This window comes from Fundulus heteroclitus, chromosome 5, assembly GCF_011125445.2.
Source record: "Fundulus heteroclitus isolate FHET01 chromosome 5, MU-UCD_Fhet_4.1, whole genome shotgun sequence".
Lineage (NCBI taxonomy): Eukaryota > Metazoa > Chordata > Actinopteri > Cyprinodontiformes > Fundulidae > Fundulus > Fundulus heteroclitus.
In genome coordinates this window covers 39,726,979-39,738,411 of record NC_046365.1, presented here as the reverse complement: position 1 = coordinate 39,738,411, position 11,433 = coordinate 39,726,979, and the positions used below count along the sequence as shown (strand labels likewise).

Here is an 11,433-nt window from a genome sequence, read left to right as displayed (position 1 = left end):
AAAAAACCTGCTGATTGCTGCTCCTTTGGCAGCCCAACCGTGACTTTCTGGGGGTTTTGGAACCAGAAATATATTCAAACAGCTGAATTTGTCTTTTGTCGATGCAGTGGCGCCACCAAGGGGGGTCCAAAGGGGGGCAGCGGCCACCCCAGTAGATCTGCTGCTCACCCATCCTCTCAACCAAACAATCGTATAAGCAAAACTACTATTTATTTAGTTTTTCAATAATTTATCTAAAGGTTTGAGGTGTCCCTTATCCATCATTATGATCCACCATTCCAGCCTCCTGTATATGAGGCAGGGTAATAAATTCTGTCCAAGTTTTAGCTTGTACTGTCACACACACATCCTTGTTTAATTTACATAGTGAAGACTGTGCATTGACTTCCATCCGTCTTCAAGCCTTACTAAGGCCTAACCCCTAGTCCAAAAACAGGTCCTCACTTTACATCAAAGTCCTCATTTCACTAGTAAAATACACAAAAAATTTTCTCACTCAGCTGCAAGAACAAGCACACGCACATCTGGCCACCCTTTTTGACACTTTCAGGAGGCGCCTCTGCTTGTAAGCGAGGGAAAAAAGCAGCTGAGCAGCAGTGTGCAGTAACAGGTGGGGGAGGGGCAACACTGCATGACTCTCTGATCCTCAGAGCCAAACACTTTCTCTCTCACCTCATTACAAAGACTTCAAACCACAGAAATCTAGCGATGGGAAATTGTTGTCGTTTAGAAACTGTATTAGTTTAAAACTCTGCTGTGGCTCAACGCAACGAGACGAGGCCAGCGGGCTTCATCCACCGACTAAAGCTGGACACCAGCAGCCGGCCGAGAACTATACGCAGTGATATTTTATTCCACCGCCTGCAAGCACAAAAGTACCTACAAGGACAAAAGCCTGCCAGATTAAAAAAAAAAAAAAAAAAAGAGAACAAGCTGTGGGATGCCAGGGCAGCTGCATTTAACAGTGGCCATTAAATGCTATTAATCCAACATCTTTACAAAGTCAGCAGAGCAAACAAACAAATGCTAACACATGTGGCTTTAACACTTTGCTCACAACAGAAAGCAGCAGCTTAACGAGGGAACGTTGCATTTTGGCGATTCAAAGGAAAACTTGTTGCTCGTTCTGAGGAGAGAAAGAGGAAAAAGTGCATCTGTACCTGAAGGAGCTGGAAGCGTTAAAGTGAGCATGTGCTGGCGTTGTGTGTATTCTGGCTGACGGCCAAGCCCAGCCTGTACCACCAGCCGCCCTTTCTCCAGAACCACCCTGAAATCCTCCCCGGGCCTTGAGCAATCAAATCCCCAAGGCAGAGTGGAAACAGAGCCGAGGCGAGCGGGGAGAGAGACGGGCGCAGAATAAAACATGGGCGTGAAACTGAAGAGAGCGAGACGCAAACTAGCTGCCCTGCCCCTGCGCGCACGCATCAAAAGATCAGGGGTGCTTCTAGAAGGGTTGGTAAGGGCCGCTAACGTGGGGGCCACACATATTTTCTGGGGGTGGGAAAACCAAAACCACGAGTGGAACGGAAATTACTGCGAGATCTGGAAGCTTAAGAAAAAAATTGGTTGATTTCATTTCAAAATTATTTTTCCACTGTTTTATAATAATGTAACTTTTCTATATTTGAACTAAATATTTGATTCCCGTACGACTTAAGGAGGCGGCCAGGAGTGAGTGACGAAGGCATTTCAGTGTTGGTAAACTAGAGAGGCGTCACAAGTGGGCCGGAGATCGGCATTCACCGATTTTCCCTTAAAAATGGGCAACTTAAATCATGAAAAATGTGAATTTGTTTCTGCTATTTGTTAAAAGCTTCAACACTAAGAACTTCCTCCATTTCATGTCTTTAAGGGTCCAAGACGTTTGTCTTTACGCAGAAAAGGCAAACAATTTTCTAATTCAATAATATTCTGGCAGATTCAAACTTTAAACCTTTCCCAACAAATCTGCAGCACATTTATTTTTCCTGTGTTTAAAAATACACATTCATACATGCACAGGAACACACACACACACACACACGCATAAACATACGCAGCCGTTATACTGACACACAAGCACAACTACACAATTACACACACACACACAGGGAATCATCCACCGGCAGCTACAAAAATCATAACCTACCAAACACCTCTTCATATACCTTATTACACACACACACACACTATATATATATATATATATATATATATATATATATATATATATATATATATATATAGATAGATAGATAGATAGATAGATAGATAGATAGATAGATAGATAGATAGATAGATAGATAGATAGATAGATAGATAGATAGATAGATAGATATAGATAGATAGATAGATAGATAGATAGATAGATAGATAGATAGATATAAACCAAAAAATAAATGATTAGATAAATAAGAAATCCAAATAGGCAGATCAAGCCTCAAACAACAAGTAAAATCAATACTGGCTTAAAGGAGTAAAATCTGTTAAATAAAGGAAATTTAATGTTCAAACTGAGGCTTGTCCTTTGCTCTAAATCCATCTGTTATAAATAATATGAATCTGAAACTGACTGACCAATAGCGGATGGTTTTAATTAAATTGCATTTTGGCCACCCCCCTCCCGCCACCTTGGTGGGACCACCGCTGGGGGGTGGGGTGGTGTATGGGTGGGGGGCTATGGACCACATTTAGCTCTGCCAGAGAACCCCGAAGCAACCCCCCCCCCCCCCCCCCAGCCTCACATGGAGCCCGTGCTACCTGTTAGAAAACCATTTTCCTTCAACAACAACTTTGGTAATTTGCCCGCGCGTCTCCAACGTATACACTCACACAGCGGTGCATGTTGGGAGAAAGAGTCAACTGCAAGGCCCGAACGAAATTACCATCATTACCCATAACCATAAACAAGCCTGATGATGATGATGATGGTTTTAACAGTAATAATAGCAATCCAGTCTGAGTGCTTTTTCACATAACAGTGACAACATTAGTCACACCGGCAGCAGAGAAATGAAAGGCTCGCTGCCTTGAGAGCTCCCCTTTGTTGCCGCTGCTGATGGGGCAAATTGGCAGGCAGAGCCGGCAGATGCCGGTCCTTAAAGACGGATGTAAAAATAGTGGGCTGCCGATTTGCCCGCTGCCCTGGCGCGGCTCCAAGGCAAACAACATAACAGGAGTTGAGGAATAACAGGAAAAGGGAGAAGCCACGGTGAAAGTATGCCCGAGTTCCTGTCACTTAGCGCAGGTCACTCCTAATGTCACCTTCCTCTGACGGAGCAACGTCTCTGCGGCACGCTGCGCTTTAGCATGAAGGAATGAGAAGGTCTGGATCTGTGGCTGTCCTGGCTGCAGGCGGCTGCTCACCAAAACCTGAGGAGCCACTCTGCTGCCGCCACACAGCGAGTCACACACAGCCGGACCGAGTCACACACAACTGGACCTGCTGCATTCCTGCCATATCAGTGTGTGCTGCTGGCTGGGCCCTGCGCTCATGTCCCCCCCCCCCCCTCATTAGCTGGCGGTGGGGTGTTGACATCCTGAGCGACTGCCTCTTCAAACACACGCTTCCTCCTCACACCGGCAACTTCTCCTGAATGCAGGAAACTGCCCAAAGACGAACGACTGCATGTTGTTTTGTTTTGGGTCTTTTCTTTTTTTCTTTTTTTTTCTGAAGGAGACGAAAAGGAAAGAAGCAAAAGGAATTGCTGCAAAGTGGCGGAGGCAGAGAAAACATGTGGGACAAAATGAAGGAAGTGGACAGAAATTCATGTGTGTGATCCCAATAAGCAGCGATAAAAAGCTGCAGTAAAAAGCGTTTTTAAATGTTAAGGCCCGCTTTATTACGTGCCATTTCCTTTACGTGCTCAGCTGCCACACTGGTTTATTAAAACCGATATTTTTCCTGAATCCCCCTTCGTTCGTTATTTGTGGCAGGTTTTAGAAAGCAGAGATGCACCGATCAGGCTCTCCTGGCCGATTCCCATTTGGACCGATTCTAATTTTTTTTTGTTTGCTTGCAGAGAGTAAAACACCTGAAGCAGGAAAATGCGCTGCAGGTTTTTGAATGGCCGTGGTTATTTTGAATCCAAAATCACTCACAGAATGACGTCATTATCCCCATTTATGCACCGACGGATCTGTCCCTGCATTTTAAATGACTAAAAAACCTAAACTCTGTTGGACGATGCATTCAGTGGCTGAGAAAGGCTTAAAGACTAATTCGTTTTATGCATTTCATGAATAGAAAAATGTCTGATTTTCAGTATTTGACAGTATTTGACAGTATTAATCACAGATCAAAGCCAATCAAGGGAAAGTTGACCAACTCTGATTGTTTGGTGCGTCTTTAGACGAAAACTTTTGGCAAATATGTACATCCACACAGGAGTGGAGTCCATGCCTTAGCAGAGAAACATGGTGCAACGCCGGCGTACGAGACTGAGTCGTTGTCCCTGACTGTCTTGATTGCATCTCTGCATCTCCTCCTTATCATTCGGGCATTCACCACGGCGCTGAGGCCGCCCAGCTCCTCGGGACACACAGGAAACAGCTGACGCAGAGGCTGGTAGTGAAGCTCACATGATGCTTATTGATCGCTATTTGCCCCCGGGTCTCACACGCAGAGTCGGGGTCAGTGCTCACCCATCCTGCGGGGCATTTCTGCAAAACTGCAGAAGTTGCAACATGACCCAAAACTGCACATGATCAGGACACAATTTTTTTTTTTTTTATTGAAGAAGAGCTGCTTCTTCTTCTTCTTCTTTTGGTTTAAATAGCAGTTTAGGAAAAGAGCAGCCAGAATGCAGTGACGCAATTATTGGAAAAACAAAACTTTTAAAGTAGGTCAGAAGTAAAAACGTTGCACAGGTCATAGATATCCGTGGTTGGTGCCTGGTTAAATATACTGGGAACCCCAGGATGAATGGGACATTGTGCATCCTTTTCATTAGGCTACAGCTTGGTGGATTCTAGTAGGAGCAGACATACTTTACGCAAGACGCTGTCCTGAGTCTAACACTTAAGATTCCTATTGTGCCGAAATGACGCCGCCCACAGATGCTGAGAGAGATGCTCCAAATGTAGCGCTACAGTTAAGATTTAATCCTTTTCTTAGTCGGGAACCAGAGCAAACAGTCCCCTAACTTCCTTCACATGGCCTTCTCCTTGTCATGACGTGCTATTAAAAGAGGTAGCCAGGAACGAGTCCTCTGTTTCTGCAGAGAGAAGATCCCCGACGCAGTCTTATTTTGCATTTAGGTATTGGGTTGTTTTTTTTGTTTTCTTCTCTACTTGAGATGCAGGGGGAAAAAAATGAGAGAAAAGAAGAAGAAGAAGCGGTGAGAGACAGGGACGCAGAAGAAAAGAAAGAGTAGTAATGGGGGAAGTGGTGCATGTCTTTTCTGCAAATCTCCTCTTTCACCTCTGCTCTCCTCCAGCTCTCCATCAGGCCAGCCAAGAGACACTTCACCTCGCACCCGCACACACATGGAGCCTGAGTCAACACACGGCAACACACACACACACACTCACATGCAGAGAGTGCACACAACCCGTCCTCACACACACACACACACACACACACACCACTGGCATATGACTGTTGAGCCACCCACTCAGAAAAATAAATGGCAGAAGCTCAGACACGAACGCCTCGACACCAGATGCATGCACGTATAGACATCCATATGCTCCATGTGCAACGACCCATCAAAAACAGACATGGAAATACGAACACACACACACACACACACACACACACATTCACTCGCTGTGGATAATTCTGCACATATGAATCAAATCAGTGCCTTCTGAGGCCAGCTCCACAGGAAAACAGCAATGCACGAGCAACATGCAACACTCCTGCATCACAGACTGAAACAAGCTGCTCTCTCACACACAGACGCACTCGCAGCTATACGACTATTAAGGCGTTAATAGGCAGATTAGTTTGCAGAAGAGGATATTATCCTCCCCGCTTCTTTCCTCAGACAAAACAAAGCAGAGCTTTTTTTTTTTCCAACAATAAGTCTGTCATCACGACTCAAAGAGCGATTCATGTTCACACACAGACACACAGCAAAGGGCACAAAATCTAATTTGGAAGAAAAGAAAAAAGTTTAAATGTGATAGAAGATGACTAAAAGAGCAAAAGTCAGGTGAGTGGTTTGTATAGAGATTAAATTAAAAGCAAGCAGGCCTTTAACCAATTTTAAACTGCTAGTAAAAGCATGCAAATGGAGAAAAATGGGAGGAAACTGATACTGATTATCCTTATTTTAAATATTCTTTAATTTCTCTATTTTTCCAACATTTTAATCTTAGCAAAATAAAATTGTTGCAATTTTTTACATAAAATTTTGAGAGAAAAAAACCAAAGTGGCAAATCAATTTAGAAAGTAAAGTTTTTAAATAATTATAATAATAATTATAGTAAATACAGCTTTTGTTTTTGTTTTTTTTCTATCTGCTTTTCTAATTTATATGCTTGTGTTGACACAAGTTCACTGGTGAATTTCCAGGCTCTCCGTGTGAGAGGAAGCAGGTAAATTCAGGTAAATTCTGATGCCACTGTACCTCTTCCAGGTCTCGGCCCATTGTCGACCTGTCGCCCTTCAAAGGAAGCCGCGTTACTGCACCCTTGCAAAAAGAAAAGGAAGATTCTATTTTAGAGATAGTTTTAGACTGAAAACAAGCACTGTTCTCATTTTGGTGTTTTTTTTATACACTTTCTTCTGTTTTTCACGCAAATATGCTGCGCGCCTGGATGGCATCTCCAGATCCTCAGGTTGGAGGTGAAGGCGCATTTTTTTTTTTTTTTTTACGAGCCCCTTAAACCCTGATGCTGGTTCCCACGTTGTTCTCCGCCACTAAGCGGTGAAGAAAACAGAAAGGAGAAAAAAAAGGAAAAGGGAAAGGGACGCGGCCTCCGGCTGCTGTGTTACTGAGGAAACATCCCTGATGAGCCAATTAGGCCCGTGGTATCGCTTAACTGCGGAGTTTTTAACTTGCAGGGGTCGATATTCAGAGCCACGCATGTTGCGGGTCAATTAGGGCTCAAAATATTATCTCTCCGTAATCCCTGAGAAATAATTAAACTCCCAGTTAATTTTAGTGGTGTGTCCTTGTAAACTTTTGTTTTGTTGCGTAAAATACGCACAGATTAAAAAAAAAAAAAAAAAAAGCCCCCAGATCAGGCATTTTTCGCCAAGCTGTTTAATTGATTTCTTTCAAATTGCACCTTTTTTTTCCTACATTTCTGTTTCTGGGTTACGGAGGACTTGAATTTCCTCCTTTTTGCCTTTTCGAAAAACGAGGCCTTTACGTGAATACTTTAATTATTCGCATTTCAGAAATGCCTCAGTGCGGACTTTCTTCTGGTTTTGGATCATGAGATGAAACATGCTAAATAAATAAATAAGAAAGAAAACTATAAAGTAAACAATGATGCAAGTAGATAGGATGTCAGTCTGCAGTTAGAACAAGAAAACACGAGGACATTTTTATTATTGGCTGTTTTTAACATCGTGTGCCGATTTTGTGTCCAAATATTCTCTAAATAAATATTTTCTGGAATATTAAAAAAGAAAACATAAAATATTTGAAGAAGTCTTCTAAATAAAATGAAGATAGTCGTAGTTAAATTGCATTTTCCCCGGTCGGATGGAAGGTTGTGTGAAAAAGGTGAAAACAGATTCGACTTGTTTTTATCTTTATTGGTTCGTTATTATAAGCTGAGGTGATCTTGCACCTGCCGCAAACCACATCCTTCTGGTAAAGATAAATTCGTTTTATTTTTCTGTCTGAATGCAACATTTCTCATTCTCCAGTCCTGCCAGAGGTTTGGGTTTGCTGACGCTCCGCACAGCAGCGCAGCCGCGTCTCTCCTCAACTCTGCGCTGCGCCGACTTCTTCCTGCGTGCGTATCGATCAGATCTAATCCGGCCTAACAAACTATAAAACACCGCGCCCCCCGGCTCTGCTTTACAGGAGTTTTTTTTTTTTTTTTGCCTCACGTACGAAGCCCTAACGCACTTCTCTGCCCGAACACCCCAGGGGTGCGCCAGGCTCGGCAAACACAAAGTCATTATCGCTTAGATTCCAATAAGGCGAGTCTGTCAAGGAACGAGCTTCCTTCGGAGAATTTATGTCAGAGGATATCTTCTAAGTGATGCGCGGAAGGATAAATAACAGCGAGTCCCACAGCTGATTACATTAAAACAACTATGCGTGTTTGTGGAGAGGAGAAGGGGGGGGGGTCCCAGGCCAGCACATGCGGAGCGCAGGGGCCCATCCACCTGCTTGTACCGGCAGAGGAGGGACAAGAGGCTCGTTGGCCTCCACAACTCACAAAGTTTATATATAAATTTACATCCATGCATCAGTGGATATATATATAAAATAATCGAAATAAAATCGTCATATTAGTCATGCATGAAATGCAAGATGAAGTGCATAGTTCCCATCCTGAATTTCATTTAAAAAGGTGATTATCAGACCGATAAAACAGATCAGGAAATGTTTTTATTCCAAATATGGTTGGTTGCAAATGGGAAAAAAAATATGAAGCAATAAAAAAGATTCAAAGAAAAAGGACAAGATTAAAAGAAAAGTTTCTCCATGTCTCCGACAGAGCCGCGGCGAAGCTGTTGCGCAACGCGCCGCTGCGGCCTGGGTGCGTAACAGCGTGTGCATGGTACGGCAGACCCTGCAGGTCCCGCAGTGATTAACTGCAACCTAACAGCCGTGCACGATCCACGCCGTCTCCCCCTCACACGCGTGCGCGCGAACGGAGGCGCACAAACACGCGCGCACTCACCAAGGTCCCACTTTGTTCATGCCTCCTCCCTTCCTGCCTCCGACATTTATCCAAAAATCTGTTAAAAATAACTCCCCTGCTCTAGCTTCGGGTTTACACCTGGCGTGGAAATTAAAAAGGCTGCCGAGTGAGCGTGAAAACAGGAGAGAACGGCTCCGCGGACATTTGTGGGTTTCCAGGCGGGGCTCGGTTCTTCCGCGACTCCTCTGTGGCTCTGCAGCCGCGCAAGGTGCTCCCTGCGTCGGCCCCATGAAGGCAACGAGCCGGCCTCAGAGGGTGGCCCTGGCTGAGCCTCTATCCGCACTGAGCTTTCCAAAACACGGCTGCTGCTTGCTATGAACTCCGCTGGCGCCCCGTTAATGGAGACTTTAAAACAGCGTGTATGAAACTAGTCCAGGCAGAAGGTGAGCCATCACACGGTGAAAGAAATAAATCATCTGATATATATATAAAAAAAATAACAATAATAACTTATAGATTTATAAATAGACAAAATTTCATTGTTGATGTAATAAAAATATGGAAAAAATATTTAGGGGAGACTTGCATGAATGCAATAAAATAAATGAATGGCAATATTTTCAGCCCCAGAGTGTGTGCCATGAAAACATTTCATCTGATATCCTCAACCAGGAAAGTTATGCTGCAAAAAAAAAAAAAAAATACTTTTGCACATTCAAAGTCTGATCCTCTCAAACAAAACAGCATCGATCGGCCCTTACCTCCTGATAACACACACACACACTGATAAAGATCCGACACACAAACACTTCCCTGGACCGAGAGCCGGGAGACGTTAACAAGCGGACATGTAAACACCACACCGAGGCATGAAAAACGAAGTTTCTCCTTCCAGGGAACAGAAAGACGGGGAGACCGGAGGCGGACGGGACGCAGACGTACCTGCTGGGACATTCTGTAGAGGAGGTTGCTGTCAGTGCTCTGCTGCTGCCATGTCCCCATGAAGCCCGGCTGCTCAGCACTAGGCGGTCTGGTGCTGAACTGCATGGAGCTCTCGCCTGCTCCCTCAGCGCCGCTGCCGCTGCCGCTGCTGCCAACAATGCTAACACCACCCAGACCACCACCACTGCCGCCGCCGCCGCCGCCGCTCAGGTGACTCTGACTTCTGGAGGGGGTCCTCACAACAACGCCAGCTGTGCCGCCGGTGGGTTCGTTAACCTGAGCCGGAGGAGGTGGCCTGGGTGACTCCGGGTCTCTGCTGGGCTCTGCTGGGACGGTGTCGCACTCGCTGCTTCTCACATCCGACTCTGCCTCCTTGGACTTGGACAGATAGAGGGAGAGACGAGGGGAGGGAGGGAGGGTAAGAGGGGAGAAGTAGGAGTGTGAAAGGAGGAGAGAAGAAAAATAAGTCAGCTGAAGGTGGGTTCTTTTGGGGTCGTGTTGTCTTTGGGATTTTTTTCTTCTTTTTTTTTTTTTGAGAAGGATAACAAGGAGCATGGAGATGGAGGAGCTGATGTGTGTCAGGGGTTGCAGTGTGTGTGTTTTAGGACGTAATTCTTATGGAGCCAGAGAAAAGAGGGGGGCTTGTGGTGAATCTCCTCAGGGGCCTGCTGATCTTGGGAGGGGGGGGGGTGTATGGGGAGATGAGCGGACCACTGGAGGTGAGGTGGGTTGGAGAGAGGGATGGAGGAGCTGATGAAAAACAGAGCAAGGATGGAGTAAAACCAAATAAAAGATGTGTGGTGGTGGTGGTGGTGGGGGGAGGAAGGAAATCAATGGTGTGGACACACAACAACACAGTTCACCCGCCTGCGCACATCCAGATACTGTCACGGTGGAGGAAAAGTTGGACAGAAGCAGGCATCACACACAAGGCATGCACAGGAACTCTGCAGACGGAGAGCCCGTCCTGGAAAGTTGACTTCAAACCCAACAGCAGCTCAAAGAGCGAAGCCACAAATCTGAGCCTCAAGTCGCATCCCAGAGGGTCCCGATCAAAGCCAGAGAGCCGAGCCGTGTCCCACCTACCATCAAACCAAGTGGCCGTCCCGGGAAAGTCAGGATGAAGTGTGAGCTCGAGCCACCAGCTATCCCGCTCCTCTCCCTGCCTCCTTTCCTCTCTCTCTCAGTGCGACTCCGTCCCTCTCCTGACGTCCGCGCCGCTGCCTGTCCTCCCTCCTATCCTCTCCCTTTGCTCCTATCTCTCTCTCTCTCTCTCTCTCTTGCTTTCCCTCTCTGTCTGACTCCTCTGTACTCCGCCGCAGCCACGGAGGAACTGAGCCGAGCACCTCAGTGTGTGTGTGTGTGTGTGTGTGTGTGTGTGTCAGAGAGAGAGAGAGAATGTGTGAGAGTGTGCCAGGCCGGTGAGGGTTCCTGTGCCGCTCCGCTCTGAGATGCTCAGTGACACTGCGCTGCACACTTCTCCGGCACGGACACCCCTCCTCTGCTCGGGGCAGGGAGGTGGGGGCATCGCTGAGCAGTAAGCAAGAGGAGGAGGAAGACGAGGAGGAGGAGGAGGAGGAGGAGGAGGAGGGGGGGAGTTAGCTGCTGGTCCCCCTGCCTTATTACCATGTGTGCTGCTGCGAGTGGCCGGCATGTCTCGGAGCAACTTGGTTCTCCGGTGGGACCCAGCTTCCACACACACACACACACACACACACACTCACTGCAGAGCT

General features: G+C 46.0%; 1 protein-coding gene across 5 annotated transcripts in view; it reads right to left on the bottom strand.

Moving 5' to 3' along the window:
* bnc2 (basonuclin 2) overlaps positions 1-11,433 on the bottom strand; it is a 210,839-nt gene that overhangs the window by 101,186 nt on the left and 98,220 nt on the right. For 2 of the 5 annotated variants that reach the window (XM_036137580.1, XM_036137584.1), the window contains exons 1-3: positions 10,787-10,935; positions 9,701-10,078; positions 6,556-6,618 (exon numbers count right to left, since the gene is read on the bottom strand). In XM_036137580.1, the coding sequence (XP_035993473.1) occupies positions 6,556-6,618; positions 9,701-10,078; positions 10,787-10,789 (444 nt within the window). In that variant the 5' untranslated portion in view covers positions 10,790-10,935. Of the gene's footprint in view, positions 1-6,555; positions 6,619-9,700; positions 10,079-10,786; positions 10,936-11,433 lie in introns of those variants that run through there. The other 3 variants (XM_036137581.1, XM_036137582.1, XM_036137583.1) reach the window with 2 other exon arrangements.